This window comes from Cucurbita moschata, unplaced genomic scaffold (genome assembly GCF_002738365.1).
Source record: "Cucurbita moschata cultivar Rifu unplaced genomic scaffold, Cmos_1.0 Cmo_Scf00027, whole genome shotgun sequence".
In the NCBI taxonomy this organism is placed as follows: Eukaryota; Viridiplantae; Streptophyta; class Magnoliopsida; order Cucurbitales; family Cucurbitaceae; genus Cucurbita; species Cucurbita moschata.
Genome location: NW_019268543.1, coordinates 2,269,588 through 2,287,535, shown reverse-complemented (window position 1 = coordinate 2,287,535; position 17,948 = coordinate 2,269,588). Strand labels below are relative to the sequence as shown.

General features: G+C 36.6%; 2 protein-coding genes across 7 annotated transcripts; one reads left to right on the top strand and one right to left on the bottom strand.

The window, feature by feature from the left end:
- Window positions 1-3,498: 3,498 nt before the first annotated feature.
- On the top strand, window positions 3,499-9,641 carry LOC111462422 (transcription factor BIM2). 5 transcript variants are annotated; one of them, XR_002713734.1, is made up of 7 exons: window positions 3,499-4,006; window positions 4,356-4,440; window positions 4,925-4,994; window positions 5,113-5,208; window positions 7,382-7,786; window positions 8,561-8,690; window positions 9,489-9,631. XR_002713734.1 is itself a non-coding variant. In XM_023105976.1 (7 exons), the coding sequence occupies exons 1-7, from the start codon at window positions 3,889-3,891 to the stop codon at window positions 9,537-9,539; spliced, it is 948 nt and encodes a 315-aa protein (XP_022961744.1). In that variant the 5' UTR covers window positions 3,499-3,888; the 3' UTR covers window positions 9,540-9,641. The 5 variants fall into 5 exon arrangements, 2 of the variants coding, with proteins under 2 accessions (XP_022961744.1, XP_022961743.1); XR_002713733.1 differs by lacking the exon at window positions 9,489-9,631 and adding an exon at window positions 8,933-9,342; XR_002713732.1 differs by lacking the exon at window positions 9,489-9,631 and adding an exon at window positions 8,933-9,342 and having other exon boundaries at window positions 8,466-8,690.
- A 1,367-nt stretch (window positions 9,642-11,008) lies between these two features.
- Window positions 11,009-15,161, bottom strand: LOC111462884. 2 transcript variants are annotated; one of them, XM_023106685.1, is made up of 5 exons: window positions 14,780-15,161; window positions 13,208-13,323; window positions 12,349-13,050; window positions 11,620-12,110; window positions 11,009-11,520 (listed from the first exon to the last, which is right to left on the bottom strand). In XM_023106685.1, exons 3-5 carry the CDS (start codon window positions 13,024-13,026, stop codon window positions 11,412-11,414), a joined length of 1,278 nt encoding a protein of 425 aa, XP_022962453.1. In that variant the 5' UTR covers window positions 13,027-13,050; window positions 13,208-13,323; window positions 14,780-15,161; the 3' UTR covers window positions 11,009-11,411. The 2 variants fall into 2 exon arrangements, with proteins under 2 accessions (XP_022962453.1, XP_022962454.1); XM_023106686.1 differs by lacking the exon at window positions 14,780-15,161 and adding an exon at window positions 13,432-14,115.
- Between the last annotated feature and the right edge of the window lie 2,787 nt (window positions 15,162-17,948).

The window sequence follows — 17,948 nt, the reverse complement described above, 5'->3', positions numbered from 1 at the left end:
CCCCCCCCCCCCCCCTCTCTCTCTCTCTCTGCTTCGTGATTCGAACACTCGAGAACAAGCAAAATGGGGCCGGCGGAGCAGAGGGCGAATCTGAACCGTCTGATGAATCGGTTGTGGGACCGCGAAAGAAGAGGAGAGATTGACACGTGGAGAATCCATATTCGATGAACGATGTGGTCGTGGGCCCCATTGGCGAATGGGCTTGAGTATGTTGGATGTCAGCGAATGGTACGGTATTTTTTATTATTCGATGAATCAGCTTAATACACGTATTTATCCATTTAATATCCCAAATATTCTTTTTTTTTTGCTCGCTATTTTACCAATTTAACCCTCTTCTTCTGTGAATATTACACTCATCCAAATTTAAATCTATTTATTTATTTATTTACATATATTCACAAAATCAACTTAAACTCCAAATTTAATTTATAATTTCTTAATTTTACCTGTATTTTTTAATTTACTCCAAGTCAACTTTCACTGCTTCTTAGGATTAAAAAATAATATAATAAATTAAGTTCCATTTTTACCGATTTACCCTTTATTTTTATTTTTAATTATTATTTGTGGTTTCTTCATTTCTTAGACTTCCCTTTTTCTAAATTACTTTTTAATTTTTTTTATTTCTAATATTATATAAATAGTCATTATAATTATACCTCGACTAAAAATAAAAAAATATTTTAAATAATTTAAAAAAAATAAAAGTATATTATTGGAATAACATGACTCGTGACTTCATTAATATAGTAGATTATAAATAATTCAATATATTAAAAAAATAAAATATCACTGAATAATTTAATGAAAGTTATGGATAACCTTACCTTCGTGCTAAATTAAAATAGCCGTTATTGCATGTTGGATTTAGTATTAAATTATGTTTTATTTATTAAAAAATAAATTGATGTTTCAATTTATGTTATTTAATTAATTTTTATGTGATGGGCGGTGGGATTTGGGGAAGCTTCTTCTGGCTTTTAAAATCTCTTTATTTTTTATAATAATTTATGGACTAAATAAATGCGAGATACGTCACTCTGCCACGTGTCATACGTGTTTTAATTTTTTTTTTCAGAAAATCATTATTATAGTCAAAGGCGAATGTTTGACCAAAAAGAAAACAGTAAAGGGAGGGTATAACTGTAATTAGCAACCTCAACCATAAATAATTAAAAAAAAATTAAATTTATGTCTATTTGTTTTTTGCTTTTAAATTTTCAGAAAATATTTAATAAAATCCTTCCATTTTTAAATTTGTATTTAATATTTTACAAATATGATCTGATTCGATTGTATGACCAATAATTCAAATTAATTAAAATAATTTAAATATTAAACAAATCTAATATTATTTTTGATTCTATAAATTTGTTAAATATTTTTTTAAAGTCTGTCGGAAAAGTTTAAGCCTAAATTTATTTTTTTTAAGTGAGTTAAATAAAAAAAAAATTAAGGGTTAATTATGGAAATTACCAAAAAGGCAACCGGCCCACCTGGATAAATCTGACAAGAGGGGGGACAAAAGCCGGTGGTCGGTTAAGATTTGTGTTGCGTTTTGAAGCAGCTTTACCTAAATTAGTCGGTCCCTTAATTTTCATTTATTCTAATTTTATATTAACTTTTATATTATATATATACTATTAAAACCATTTAAAAAATGTTTATACTTCAAGTCTTTCACCATGTGGTTAATTTTGTTTTGTCAAGGTAACTCAACTTTTTACCGTAATATTCCACTTTTTTAGAAAAGCGATGGGACAAGCCTTCTAACTATTGTCTTTGATCGAATATATCGAGGGTTGACGTGGCACTACATCATAGGTCCACCGCACTACGCTTTTGCCTTTTTATTTGTCTGTCATAAATTGGGCCGAACTCGCAGGTTATTATAGCATCCAATTATTATCCGTATAAATATTCCTTCCCACTAGCTTACTCCATTTTATTTATCTAGATAATTAAAACATTTATTTTAGTTCTTAAAAAAAACTTATTTTGGTCACAATATTTTTTAATTTAATACTCGTCTCATAGGTAAGTGGCTTCAATTTAGGCTCGTTGATATATATCTTCAAAATTACATCGTTTTTGTATCAAATAGTTTAAGGACAAAATGAATATATATATAATATGTGGACATTATGGATGATGTTGGGTTGAGTTCGACAAATGGGTCTTACAGTCAAGTTTCCGTATGCCTGTGCACTCGAGGGTCAATCTCTGTCTAGCTCGAGAAAATCTTTGCATGCCTCTGTTACCTTCTGGGAAACCTACGCCCCATAAAAATTGTCTACCTAAACTTGTATCTTAGTTGTAGGTCCTGACACAAGTTTAAAATTCTAGCTCTTTCAGAGTAGTATCTCACTAACGGCTCAAATCCCGAAATGGGACCTTCTTTGCCCTCCACTGAAATACAGAGTCTTTCTGTCTATGGTTATATTTTTAGACTCAACTCAATTGTTAAGCTAGATTAATTTGAATAATTCGAGTAATTTATTCAAATTTTTGTTTTTAATATATAAAACTATCTATTTAATTATCTTTAAATAGAAAATTAAAGATTTTTAATTAAGTTAAAATATTTATTTTGAGAAATTATATTTGAAATACTAAACAATTTATTTAATTATATTTCAAATTTTTTTATTTTAAATGAGAATATTAACAACCTAACTATTTAATTATTACTCTTTTTATAAAAAGAAGTGTGATTATATTATCAAAGACAACTCGAATATCGTAATGATCAAATAAATAAATTAAAAAAATAGTGGACGGAAAAGCAATTAAGTAAAAAATTAAAAAAAAAAAAAAAATGGCAAATTCATTGAACCTAAATTATGGGGAAGCGACAAAAAAGATTCTTCAATTTGTGAATGTACGGACACGTCATTCCAATTCCTGTGGGTGCGCGCACATGAGATTCTTTCCCGGGGCTACGCCTCCGGTTTTCGTGGCGGATTTGTCTTATCACGTGTGGCCGCACGTATGCTTATCAACGTGCATCCGCTTCACTATTGGGCGGGAGATTTTGATTTTGATTGGGACCCACCGCCACGTCAGACAATGCAAAGACCCCAGTTCGCAAATCTGGACTCACTAGGGACTAAGGCAACAATTTCATATGATTCTGAGGACCTGAGTGTAAAATTTTGAAATTTAAATTAAAAGAGTTAATAAATTAAAAATTAAAAATTTGTACGAAATTAATTAAAAATTTGAAAATATTTGAAAATTCACCGACTAAATTTATATTTATTTAAAAATGTTTAAAATAATAATTTATCAAACATTTTAAAAATTAAAAAAATTAAAATTGTAATTTTATGCATATATGGGCCCAAAAGGCCCAAGAGGCTTTTTTATGCAATACGGGCTTTATGGATCCAATAATCGGCCCAATATAAAGCCCAACTCGCTGAATACAGATTTGGGCCGGCTCAAACGAGGGCTTAAAATGGATCGGCCTAAAAAGAGGGAAGTCACGAGCAAAGCATGCGCGCAGCTGTATGGGATTCTTGACGGATGCTTCCCTCTGAAACTCGCTCGTGTTCGGCAGCTGGCAAATCCGGCGGTCTAAAGCGCCCCCACGGCGGTTCCGTTCACTGATAACCGCCTAGAGGCGGCGGCGGCTGTCCTGCTCTGCCATTGATGTTATATCTTCCTTTGGTTAACATCAAATCTCAGCCAAGTTTCACAGCCTTCTGTACTCTTTTCGTTCGGGGTTCTCAAATAAAATCGCACTTCGATTTTGGTGCTTGGCAGCGTCTTCGAATTGGTGCAATTCCGTAATCTTTCTGTTTGTGGAGCTGTACAGGGAGTTGAAGTGTCGGTAGAGAAGGATTGGAGGCGTGGACCGGCCAATCTGAATAAAATCCAAGTATGAGAACGGGGAAAAGCAATCAGGAAGATGAAGAGTATGAGGACGACGAGATGGTTGCTAAACGAGAGGGGCCTTCTTCTACTTCCAACGCTAATAGTAGCATCGGAAATAGCAAAGGTATCTTGTTTATGCACGCTGGCCTGCTTCTAGATCCAATTCCTCGATTTTTGATGCAGTGTGATGTCATGCTGACATGCCCATAGTCTGCCCTTCTTAATTCGATGTATTTTTCCTTATGATGCTACCCCGTGTTCTTGATTTTATCGATTCTGTTCTCAATTGTGAATTTCAGTTGACCATGTTGCTCTCCCTGTATCTAAGTTTTATCCTCTGATCATATCTATGAAACTCTCAATTCGCCATCATTGATTCTAGCATCGGTTATTTAGGATTATGACGTTTCAAGGGATTGGTTTACTTTTATCAGTTATTTATTTATTTAAATTGTAACTGAACTTGGACCCAGATGCGAAGAACAACGATAGGGCTAATGCCATACGGTCGAAGCACTCTGTCACCGAGCAGCGTAGAAGAAGCAAGATAAATGAGAGGTAATCTCTGCAAACAGTCATTCAGGAGTTTCAAGATTGCTAGAGAGATTATTCTGATCACATTGCAGGTTTATTTTTTCTTTTGTTTGTGAATCATGCTGAATGATTGTAACGGCCCAGGCCCACTGCTAGCAGATATTGTCCTCTCTAGGTTTTCCCTTTCGGGCTTCTTCTCAAGGTTTATAGAACGTGTCTTCTAGGAAGAGGTTTCCACACCTTTGTAAAGGGTGTTTCGTTCTCTTCCCCAACTGGTATGGGATCTCACAACAATTTTAGCTCATTGGTTAACCTATTGTAGAGAATATGGACCTCCTATCTATGATCCGAGAAGGATTTTCCTTTATTACTTGAGTTTGGCGTCGTGGGTTTCATTTATTCTTACGGCTTAAAGGAACTAGTCCACCCTTATTTTCATGCCTGAATGATGCAATTATATTTCTCTTACCTCTGCAACCTTAAACGACCAACCTCTATCTCATTTCAGATTCCAGATTTTGAGAGATCTTATACCTCACAGCGATCAGAAGAGAGATACCGCGTCATTTTTATTGGAGGTATACAGTCGCTTATTGAAATTGGGACAATGTTGAAGCTCAAAAGTATTTTTTCTCCATGCGCTTCTCGGTAAAGCTTGCTCATCTGCCATTGACTAAAATTAGTCTTTCTATGCAGGTGATCGAGTATGTTCAGTATTTACAGGAGAAGGTGCAGAAGTACGAGGGTTCTTATCAGAATTGGAGTGGGGAGCCTACTAAGCTAATACCATGGGTAAATACCAAATGCTCTTCCTTTATTGCGTTAAGGAGTTTTCAGTCACTAACTTGCTTGCCAGCTTTAATTTTGTAATAACGTTGCATAAGATTAGCTGTCTTATTAGTTGGTGGGACAACATGAGCGCTGTGTCCCTCAAATCTTTAATTGTGGAATTATTATTATAGTCCTTTCTGTTCCTTTGTATTGCATATGATCTGTCCCTTTTTTATTCGCTTCCTAATAGACATTAAGCTAGTTTCCAGTGGCTCGAGGTGGGACATAGAAGCAAAATATTGTTTTTGGATGATGCATTGGAAGATAATTATCCTCTAAAAACCACATTCCTCAGCTCATAAAATATGGACTAAGTTAGTTGTGAGAAGGATTATGCAGATGAATATATAAGGAGGTGGAGGGTTGCCGAAAAAGTCTGTCGGAAGAGGAAATTATACCCGCCAATGCCAAGAGGACGTCGGACGATGTGCCAGTTCGGATCTTTCCCAACCAACAGTTTTATTAACTAAGCCCACAGATTTAGAGTTTGATCTTTGATAGGAATGTAATTAAGTTGGTGTCAAACGGAAAAACCTAGAAGAAAATTAAAATTCACCCGATTTGAATTTTGAAGTTTGAACCACTAAATGTGCAAAGGCGATGACCCAATTGGATGAATACTTTGATTAGGTTGCTGTGCAAGGAAAAGAATGGGATTTATCCGCATTTGCTTTCCACTGCAATTATGGTATAAGATATTTGAATGTAGCTACAGAATCATTTAATCTACAATGGGTTCTCATGCATCTATTAGGTGGAATACCCCATCTTACTGATGGGAGTGGTTTCAGTTGGAAGACAAAGATTGTTTGGGTCAACCTATCGTCTGTTACGTCGGAGCTATTGCAAAGATATCATAGGTTAGTTAACGGTGAGACCTTGGGAGGAGACCATGGTGGTAGAGTAGAGAAGTCTAGAGTTAATGCTTGTCCGAAATACTTTATATCCTATTTAATTCAGTCTGTAGGACAGTCTCATAAACTTCTAGTGGGGTGAAAAGGAATTTTGTTATCACATGAACTTCGAGGGAAAAGAAGTTTGGATATAAAGGTAAAGACTTTGGATTGTACATACCCAAGAGTCACAGGGTTCAAAATCCTTCAAAGCCCCACTAAACTGCAAATATCTTGCCAATCTCTCGACATAAATTGTTCATTATATTAGGTATTAGGCTCCATTTATACCTAAGATAATTTGGATGATTTCTGGGAGTTCTTTCATAGGTTTCCAGTTGCTTTAGTCACTGTAGGAATTCTTTATTTTTTAAGTATTTCCTGGTGATTGTATTAGTTTGTTGTTCAAGGCTGGTATATAGCCTTTATTGGAGGTCTCTAGGTTCTAAGAGGTATTATTTCATTTCAAGAATCCTCCAAGATTTGTGGTACTCTCGTTTTGGTATCAGAGCCCCTCGACAAGGGGGACTATCATGGCTAGGGAAAGAACTCCACCACCTCCAGCATTGATGTAGATCAGATCGGTGAAGGGGCTGAAATTCTCACTCTGCAAGCAATCTCTCAACGACTCATTAGTATGGAAGAATCCATTGAAGAATTGAGAAATAGCCAATTGGAGGTTCACCAAATGGTGGTGGCTTTTACCGAGAAGATGACAGTGTCCACTCAGCCAATTCATAACCCATAGCTAGGCTCTAACACCGCAGTACCCACTTACCCTGGAATACAGCAACCGCACAATCCAAGTAGACAACAAGAACAAGCAAGAAACCTTCAACCACCTCCTAACCAACCAATTCTAAATTATTACAGAGAAGAAGAGCAACATTTTCATCAAATCTCCTTTCATAAGAACTCCCACAGTCAATAAACAAAGCAACTGCAAACCTATTAAACCAAGTAATGCTACATCAGAGATGACTCAGGGCTCTCTAACTACATTAAGGTCTTAATAATGTTTTTTTTTTCCAAGTAATAATGTCTGTTTCTATTCTATGATTCAAGTCCAACATTGATGTGCAAGTCAATAATATTTACCTTTCTTTCGACCTTATTTGCTTGCATTGGATAGTGGTTGATGCTTAATCTCATCTAGGATGTGTATAATTCTTTGAATCGAGAATATTGTTCTGCTGAGGAAATTCTCTCTTTAATATTCTGAACTTCACTGTGTTATGCAGAGAAATACTCATTGGCGTATGCAGACTTTTGTTGGTCATCCACAGTCTGTAAAAAATGGTTCTGCTTCAGGACCAACGTATTCAGGGAAGTTTGATGACAACAACATTTCAATTTCCCCAGCCATGCTTGCAAGCTCACAAAATCCCCTCGACTCCCATTCAGGCAGAGATGTTCTGCAGGATGCTGACATAACAAATAAAGTTCCACTTCCCATGTCTCTGGAAGGAAATATACATGCTTCTATCCGTAGTGACGGTGTTCTAGATCAATCTCTCCAGATTCCAATTTCCGGTGGACAGGCAACGGAGTGTCCCATCGCCAACAATGCATCAAGCCAACCAGAAGAGATGGCTATTGAAGGGGGTACAATAAGCATTTCAAGTCTTTATTCAGAAGGGTCAGTTGTAAGATATATATATACTGATTTCGTTTCAAGTATTTTGATAGGTTATGGAGATAACATGAGCAGAAGTTTTATATTCACCTCATTATACTGCAATTGTTTTAAATATACAAAGCATATTTTTTACAAAAAAAAAGAATCAAACTTTTTTTAAACCGCATAACTGTCTCCTGGATCCTGATAAGTTCGAAATAGAACCATCGAGTTTCCACTGCTTTTATGGTTTGTCTTACAATTTTTTCGTGTTTTTACCACTCTGATCGTGTACTGCTTATTCATTTCACATATTTATCTTACATTGGCAAGTTTATGCACCAATTATTTATAAACACATATCCTAACATTTTAATTTTAGTGTTTTTTTTTGGACGGGAGGGGGAGTGTGGTGTCTTTGGTGGAGGATACTCATCACAGGATGAACTTCAAAGCCTCTTTGAAGTGTTTAGAACGATTGACATCTAGATACCTGGAAAGATGTTTTCACCAATTTTGTTGGAATTTTAACTCCTGGGCTTGATTTTGCAATGACTATATAGATGTTAAAACTTGAGCAATTATTTCATATCCATTGTATTGTCTTAACTTCATGGTTTAGATATTTCTTGATGAAGTTTCTTCCTACTTCATAAATATAGCTATAATAATGATTTGACCTTTAGTAGAGCTTGTTCAAATCCCAGCATATAGGATGTCTGAATAGTTGCTTTTGGAGGCGTTCATTTGCATGGTCTCTTCCTAGGATTTGGTAACAGCTCCGGAACTTGGTGCTAAGCAGGTTATTGAACAGCTTGACTCAAGCTCTGCAGAATACTGGACTGGATTTGTCACAGGCTAGTGTCTCCATTCAGGTTGATCTTGGAAAGAGAGCAAATAAAGGTCCCCCATTTGGAATGCCCATTTTTAAGGTATGAACTTAGAATCTCAGTTCTTGATTTTCTGGTGTACGGTTCGATATCGTGTTTTTCCTGATATTTTCCTCATCGTAGTAGAAAGCAGGCAAGAGATTAGAGAACTATAATAGGAAACGAAACTAGAAATTCAATCTGAGAAACTTGCTGTGACAAAAATGTTGACATAGAACGCAACAGTTAACACCACCAAATCTTTAGTCTTTCATATTGTTTTAAGCTCTCCAATTTCTGACCAGGAAACTGGCAACCCTTCCTCCTCCGGCCACCCTGCAATGGCACACGTAGGGGACCTGGGTAGTGGAGATGACTCAGAACAAGTGAAAAAGCGGCTAAGAACATGACGATCTGGCAACTCGAGTCCCCGGTTTATTACACCGCACAGTTACTGTTTTTATTGTGAATCTCTGAATGTGATGTCTATTGTACAGATCCTCTTTTCTTTATCTTGCTTGGCATTTTACACAATTTCTTCAAGCTCATATTGCTATAACCATCAGTGTTAGGAAATCCAAGTTAAAATTTGGTACTCAGTTCCAAATTCTCCAGTTTCCATCGCTCTGTATTCTATGTTTGTAGTTGTATCACAATATAAATGGGAACCTCTCAAACAGAGCTTTAAAGAGGGCGTTTTATTTCCACTTTACTACATTGCTTGTCTCTACTGATTTCTCCCTTTTCTAATCTCTCAATGTTATTACATATTCTTCAAGATTCAACTATCTGATCTTGTGAATTGCTTATCTGGTCCCTTTTCTATGACTAATTTCTCTGATCATAAGAACATTGCAACAGAATTGGACCAAAGAGGGCCGGAATCTGTGTTTATACAGGCAATTCCTTTGAGATTCTGAGCTTTCTGGGCAGTTCTAAATGAAGCAAATGCTGAAGCTCTGCTACTGCTCACTCAGGAAGATGCTAAGAGTATGCAAAATATAGATCTCTTTTATATATTCCTCTCTTCCAGTCTAAATTGTACTAATGATGAAATGAATTTTTGCATTTGATCCATTTTGCAATTTCTAGGATTGATCGTCCGAATGTTTGAACCTTGAGCCAAGAAACTCGTCTCAATCGATTCGGAGAAAATCGAGGTTCACATAGCTAAAAGGTCTCTATTTTTTAATTCACTAGGGTATTTGTGTCCTTTGATGTCGCATGTTTCATATCATATAAATTCTTGATTGAAGGTTTCAGCATTGTCCCCAAAGCAATGTACATTATTCTCTGAAACTTCATGCCAATCATTTAAGGGTTTGTTAACCAAACAAATTGTATGAACAACTTTGACCAATAAGATATAGTAAGTAACAAATTCATTTGTTGTTAAATCCCTTCATGAATACGTCTTTTTATTAAATAGAAATGATTAACTATGCTACTTTGTTTAATTGATGTGCTCGAAAAGATGGAAGTTGACAGACACATCTCTTGAAAGTGCATCGGTCTTCTAAAGAATAACTTACTAATAAGAATAAGAATGTAGAACGAACCCTGTGTAATATAGTTCAAGCCCACTATTAGTAGATATCGTCTGATTTAGTTTGTTAATATCACCGTTAGCCTCACAATTTTAAAATGTGTTTGCTAGGGAGAGGTTTCCACATCTTTAACGAATGTTTCGTTCTACTCTCTAATCACACCCTGTTTCAAATGTCAAATGACATTTATAGGCATAAAGTTGATTTGATTGCAAACGATAAATGAGGGCAATAAGAAAGTAGGCACAAAGTCACCCATAGATTAGCATGAAATTTAAAAAGTACATCAACTTCAATGGAAAGGTTTTCTCGACCAATGATGACACCAAGTTAGCTTTATTTCTTGTCACAATGATAATGCATTGATTCTATACACTTCACCATTGTTCCATGTTTATTCACTTTCCTCCATTTCCCTGTCTTGTCTTTTCACTCCATTTCCCTGTCTTCTCCTTTTTCCTTTTCTTCTTCTACTTCAAATTCACCCACTACTTTGATATATTTAGACAAATAACCTAAAGGGAATCAAATCACACTTCAATGAAATGGCTAGTTTGGTTTCATTTAATCCTTTAAATAAGGTTTTTGTGTGCCTTCTTTTTCTGTTCCTTTCTTCTAATTGACTCTCATCTGAAGTTTTCAGGTAGGGTTTGGTTTTCAAACTTCCAATCTTAGCTAGCAGTCAAGATTCAACCCCGCTCAACTCATATGTTTCATCAATAAAGAAATGAGATCCCACGTCAGTTAGAAAGGGGAACGAAACATTCCTTATAAGGGTATGAAAACTTTTCCCTAGTAGACGTATTTTAAGATCGTGAGGCTAACGGTGATACATAACAGACCAAAACAGACAATATCTGCTAACGATGGGCTTGGGTTATTACAAAGGAAACCATCCAAGTCTTAGAAGAACCAGAAAACTTCTATCAATTTTCATGGCCAACCATGTCATACCATCCTTGTATAAATCAAAGAGCCCTACAAATAAGTGATTGGTAACAAGAAAGAACCATGGTTTACAAGCATAGGAGAAACATGGCCGACTGGTGAATTTTTCAGAGAGAGAGAGATAAGGTATACTAATACCTTAAATTTCACATAATAGGCCAAACTGTAAAGAATAACTATGAATGAAGTGCACAGCCTCCAGTAAACAATACATCTACTTACATGTGTGTGGAAATAAATTTGGATGATGCACAAACAGAATCTTACTCGAGAGATAGCAACGAACCAATCAAAATCTGCAACATAGAAGGCCCTCCCTCCAACCTCTGTACTTCCGGTAATGCCTCCGTTCAGCTTTTACCATTTTAACTGGGCTACTATTCCATTCAGACTGTAATCTATAAAACCAGAGAAGACATATAATTTACCTTAGATTACAATTTAGAAAGGGATAGGGAAGGAAGAAGCTTGAGAGGTGAAGTTAGATTGGGACTAACATGGGAAAGGCAAAAGAATGTGTGCTTGTTGTGCTACTTTCCGATCGAAGAGAGACGCTTCCAGGCCCCGAGTAAGTAATAAGACTAGCTAATGGATCTGCAGCAGAGAAACTAGACTCGCCTATGTCGTATGTGGACTGACTTGAAACTAGTCGACTATCTGATGTTCTACATTCCAGATTGGTTGAAACTTGTGTTCCCGAATCGCTTCCACGCCACTCCTGTGTCCCTGCACTGCTGGTTATGGGTGCAGGATAGTTTAAGTTGGTATTTCCATGATGTTCTTCTACACCATTGGCCACAGAACAGATCGAATTGAAATTAAATGCAATACTTCCATTCTCAGATTCATTGTTATAAGCTGACTGATGTGTTCGGTTGACATCTTTTGGTGGTTCTGCTGTAGAACGCAGAGCAGAATTGCTATTGCAAGATTCAACAGACTTGGAAGCCGAATCGGGATCATCCGACTTTTCTTTTTCACCAGATATCTGCAATCAAATGAAATTCAATCTACATCAACCAAGTCTAAGAAGCATCAAACATGAGAAGTTTTGAGCCACTAGAGCTAAAATTGTTTCGCCATTGTACTGAAAGTACCCATTTGAATTCCACTATTTATCGCATTAGTTATAATTCAAAGCAATCTTCAACATATGCAGACTAAAAATACAACAAACAAGAAGTGCAAAAGGACATGATTAGTAACTTGGCTAGAAATATGCATACCTGGACACCCATGTTGTCGAAAGACTCGGAAGAGTAACCTTTCTTAACTAGCTTTTGGCTAGAAATATGCATCGAAACTTTTGGCTCACTCGGATTGAATTTTGTTTCCTTCGCATCATTATGAGTAGTCCAGTCCATGGCAAAGTGATCTTCTAAAGAAACCTTTCGATCATCTGCTATGGATTTGGACATCTCAGAAGAATTCTCTTGTTCTTTTACAGATCCTTCGGTTTGATCTTTCTCCAGAGGCACGATTTTGCAGATCGACTTCTCGTCCTTACTCCTAAAGAAGTAATTGTCCAAAGAAGTCACCCCTTCATCAATGCAGATATCCTTCACATCATTGACATTAATTTCTTTGTCATAAACTATCGTTTTTGACATTTGACATTCCATGACACTTTTGTCCACATATGAGAATAAGGGTTTCATATTGGATGGTGCAGCAAATGCACTAATGCCATCAGCATTATCCACAGAACAACCCACAGACGAGCCATTAATCTTTGTAGTCATGCAACTATTCCCATCACTAGAGAAATATGAAGATTGAGATGAATCCTCCTGGTTTATCCTCTCTTGACATGAGAGACCAATTGGATTGATACTCATGACCCGGTGTTGCAACTTACTGTAATTGCATTCGAGAGATTCTGGAACACAATTTGGGCTAGTCATTGAATGGTAAATGAAGAACACTTTCTGCAGATACATGATAACAAATGCATGTTAGAACAAGTGTAAATAGTACCAAAATGATAAAGATCAAAATAATCTCTTCTTTACAAAACAACATAAGATCAGTAATAAAAATGCAGAACTTTCAAGTAGAATACAAGACAAAAGAAAATGTTGTTACCCAGTTTCTCAGTTTACAAAAATCATGGAGGCAAAGGACCTTCAAAAGAATCAAACTTCGTGAAAGATAGCACGAACACACGACAGTCAGCAGCTAAGAGCTATCCCTAAGCAAACCTGCCATAAAACATCAATTTATTGAAACAGAAATCCTAGAACTTGGTAAATTGCTGTGAATGGAAGATGAAGAAGAAAAGAAACTATACTTAAAAGGAAGAGTAATACATAAATTTTGCAGTCACAATCAAACAGAACAACATCATAGCCACTTCGATGCTAAAACAGAGTGAAGAGCAAAAAGGCATTCCAAGAAATGGATCATCAGCTGTGACTGTAACCCATTGAAAACTCCTATATATTCTCCTCAGATAGTGTAATATCTCAATTGTTCAAAAGCAAAACAGGAGAATCTATTTTAATGATAATAAAGAGAAAAAGGTTGAGTTCAAACTGGAAAAAGCCAAAAACCAAAAGAAAAAAAAAAGGCCCAACTATTCTAACAGTTATGCATACAATGAAATATCATGTCAGCTCCTGGGTGATTGACCAGGTGCCGAGGTCTGGCCCCTCCAGAATCACTTATTAAAGAACCATATAGAATCGGCTAATTAATAATAGAAGGCAGTGAGTTTTGTATAAAAATTAATTAATCTCAACACAGAACGCTCAATTAAATCAACAGAATCAAGAACACTCAGACTAAATGATCACAGTAAAGTGCATATAAAAGTCATTATTACATGATAAGTTCATTCAAGATATAAATTTAAAAACTCTCTGGGCTATACGTGCTGGGATCCAAAATCCTGTTACCAATACTCGAAAACAAAAAGAGAAAAAGACGAGTGGTAAAAAAGTCGGAAGAACTTTTCAAAAGCAAACAAAACTTTCAACAGAAACATCATAACTTAAAATGATTATATCAACCAAAAGAAAAATCCCCACATATTCTCCTTTATCTTCAACTAATGATGAAATGAAATCGACCCCGACCCCAAACCTCCACCTCGTGTTAATGGGGAAAAAAAAGTAAACCAGCAGAAGGAATTCAAGGCATCAGAGAATGGGGAAAAGAAATATAGGCTGGCAGGGAAGTCAAAAATTCACACGACAATATAATACAGAGTTGAAGAAGAAATTGTGAAGAACAAAAATATGGACCTCCTGAAGCAGAGATTGGAGGTTCACTAAAATTGAGGCAGAAACCCCCTGATAATCAAAAAATGGTGTAGAAAATGGGCCCAAGGAGCGCCCTAGTTTGGTGATTGAATTTATGGAACAGAGAGAGTGAAATTTGAAGAAATGATGGAACTGAGTCAGAGTGGCTTGACTATTTCTGTTATCAGCCTCAAAAAAAGGTCACCTGCCATGGCAGATTACACAGAACCTCTTTCTCTTTCTCTTTCTTTCTCGCATTGCAATTAATAAAGGAAGCGAAACTAAGAGAAACACAAATGCTCTTACCGACTCCGTTTCCTAATTAATACTCCGGAGATACAGTATTCAACGATATTTCCTTCGATAAACCCTAAACCTAAACCCGCTCTCTTTCTTTTAACTTCAAATTACTTACCAAATCAAATACCAGCTCCTCCTCCTTCTTCACTGGAATGACTCCTCGAAGCTCCGTCGTATGCCGAGTTTCCGATCACCGGAGCAGAACAATCGAAAAAGACATCCGTCGTCCTTCTCCGATTCTCCGATCCTCTGTCGCTTTAATTTGTATCGTTATTGAAAGCCGCTTTGTAATTATCGACTTCAGGTGACTGAGAATTCTTAAAAAAACTCTTCAGGTGTTGACAAATCAAATACAGATTCTAATACAGCCTCGTGTATTCCGGCCGGAGATTTGTTAAACTGTCTCTCGCCGGTAAAATCAGCTGACCGGAAGTTACAGTAACTCCGGCGATTTGTAAACGCTGCTGCAGTAAGCTTCAGAATCCATTCTTTTGTTGCCAAATGTATTAATATGCATCTTTTTCTCTATATTAATTGATTTATATATTTTATTTTCGCCAAGTGGGGACCACACCCTACCGTGATTGTGTACGGTCGTGCCTAGATGTTAAATCTTGACCGCGGAATTATGGCCGTTGGATTTTTGTTTTTAATGTTATCATGAGATGACGGTGGCTATTTTTTATTATGGTAGGACACGTGTCACTGAAATTCGCTCACACGTGTGTTCAAGACACAAGTACATGGAAACTTCAGTATCACGTATGATGACGTAATTGACGATCAATTTACAGCCGTTGATTTTCTTTAATTGGAAAATTTTTTAATTTATTATTTAATGACGGAAATTAATATAAAAATAGAATATATATTTTTAAATAAAAGGAAGATTTCAATTGGTTAGTTATTTTATAATTAAATATGGAAACAATTTATTTCTTAAAAAATATATATTTTTTTAGAAATATGTGTTTGGTAGAAAATTAAAAAATTGGATCCCAATTTTTTAAAATTGCATTTTGCAAATTTGGCCAAATATTAATATGATATTACAAATTTAGCAACTAATTTTACAATTATTTGCAAATATAGGAACAAGTTATAACCTGAACCTAACCGAACCAAATTTGTAAAATGTCCATAATTCCCGTAAACGTTGGCATATCTTATTGGTGTCTCATTACGAAGATTAAATTAATGTGTATTTCAAGTATAACATCGCTAGCAGATATTGTATTTTAGCTCGTTACGTATCACCATCCGCTTCAGAATTTTGAAACGAGTCTACCAGGTAGAGGTTTCCACACCTTTATAAAGAATGTTTCGTTCCCCTCTCCAATCAATGTGGGATCTCACAATCCACCCCCTTTAGGAGACCAACGTCCTCACTCGCACACCACCCAGTGTCTAGCTCTGATACCATTTGTAACAACCCAAACCCACCGCTAGCAGATATTGTCCGCTTTATCCCACTACATATCATTGTCAGCCTCAGGGTTTTATAAAACGTGTCTACTAGGGAGAAGTTTTCACACCTTTATAAAGAATATTTCATTCCCCTCTTCAACCAATATAGGGTCTCACAATCTACCCCATTAGGGGACCAATGTCCTTGCTGGCACACCACTAGGTGTTCGGCTCTAATACCATTTATAACAACCCAAACCCACCGCTAGCATATATTGTCCGTTTTAACCCTCTACATATCATTGTCAGCCTCAGGGTTTTAAAACGCGTCTACTACGGAGAAGTTTCCACACCTTTATAAAGAATGTTTCATTCCTCTCTCCAACCAATGTGAGATCTTACAGTCCACCCCCTTTAGGAAACCAATGTCCTCGCTTCGCTGGCACACCACTCGATGTCTAGCTCTGCTACCATTTATAACAACTCAAACCCACTGCTAGCAGATATTGTTTGCTTTAACCTGCTACATATCGTTGTCAGCCTCAGAATTTTAAAACGCGTCTACTAGGGAGAGATTTCCACACCTTGAATGTTTCGTTCCCCTAATGTAACGGACTAAAACGGACAATATCTACTAGCCGTAGGTCCTCAAACGACAAGAAATTGTTCGTTCTTTTAATGCTTGAATGCTCCATTTGGCAAGTGGGGGGGATCCCATTGGGTCTACCCTAAATTCTGAGGGTCTGCCTGCCCTTAAAAACTTCAAGAATAAGACCTTTAAGGGAAAGAGACATGGTGACCCCTACCCAATTTGTAGATACCTAAAAATACCTTTTGTTTTCCTTTAGGTACCCATTTTTTGGCCTATGGTTTTGAAATTGATATCAATAGAAAGGGATGTCTCAACTGCCTTAAATTCATCACTTTCATTAGCATTCATTTGTAATTTAATGTTGCGTCGATATTGAATAGCCAACTCCCTCCGAAATATGATTGTTTGTCGATCACATTAATATCATACGAGTTTAGGTCAGGGAGAGGTTGGATCGGGTCGGGTTGGAACATTTTCTAGACCCAACTCAATTGTTCGAGTCGTAAATTTTTTCAACTCAAACAACATTTATTAAATAATGAACTCAATTCGCTTAACTATAAATTTTTTAGTTCAATTGGTTACCGAGGAGAGTTTGTAGGTTGGATTGAGTTGAGTATTCAAATAAGTTCATAACTTAACCCAAACTACACAAATTGGTTGGGTTAATAAAATTCATCCGTCCTAAAGTAGCGAAATTTCTTATCAGGTAAGTTCCAACCTGCACGAAAGGCATAACGATCTGGGTACTGTCTCGAAGAAAGGCTCGATGAAATAGACATGTCTATGAATATGCAGACTACTTGCACCTGGACAGACCCTATGAAGCTTCACTATTCCCTCGGATTGACTATGGGCCTTTACTGAGTAGTTTATTAGGTGGAGGTCATCGAATTTTTTGAACACCCCTAACAGACATTTTTATAACCATTTCTCCTTTGCAGACGCGTTTTAAAAATTTGGAGAAGTCCGAAAGAAAAAATCAATAGAAGTTGCCAATCTTTTGCCAGCCCTTGAAACTCCTGCAGTTCAACACCAGACGCCGATCTCATGCTAAAAAACAGTGTTCCAATGCACGAAAGGCCACCCGTTCAAGTTTACGAAACCGATCGAACTTACTTGTTATCGAGGTGTGCTATGATCTCTCCACCAGGGAAGCCAATTTAGTAGCCTTGAATGGCTTTAATCGACTCTCTCCAACTCCCCCCAATACCTTTGTCGTTCGTATTTCCCTTCGACTGGTTCCGATCTTCCATAGGGCTGCAGAGATAATAAAATAGTATAA

Coding starts and splice junctions, on each gene's coding strand:
- LOC111462884 (XM_023106685.1), bottom strand. CDS start 13,026: ATGACTAGCCCAAATTGTGTTCCAGAATCTCTCGAATGCAATTACAGT. Junction 12,111..12,348: donor TCGACAACATGGGTGTCCAG/GTATGCATATTT, acceptor ATTTGATTGCAG/ATATCTGGTGAAAAAGAAAA. Junction 11,521..11,619: donor CATTCTTTTGCCTTTCCCAT/GTTAGTCCCAAT, acceptor CTGGTTTTATAG/ATTACAGTCTGAATGGAATA.
- LOC111462422 (XM_023105975.1), top strand. CDS start 3,889: ATGAGAACGGGGAAAAGCAATCAGGAAGATGAAGAGTATGAGGACGAC. Junction 4,441..4,924: donor AGAAGCAAGATAAATGAGAG/GTAATCTCTGCA, acceptor ATCTCATTTCAG/ATTCCAGATTTTGAGAGATC. Junction 4,995..5,112: donor CCGCGTCATTTTTATTGGAG/GTATACAGTCGC, acceptor CTTTCTATGCAG/GTGATCGAGTATGTTCAGTA.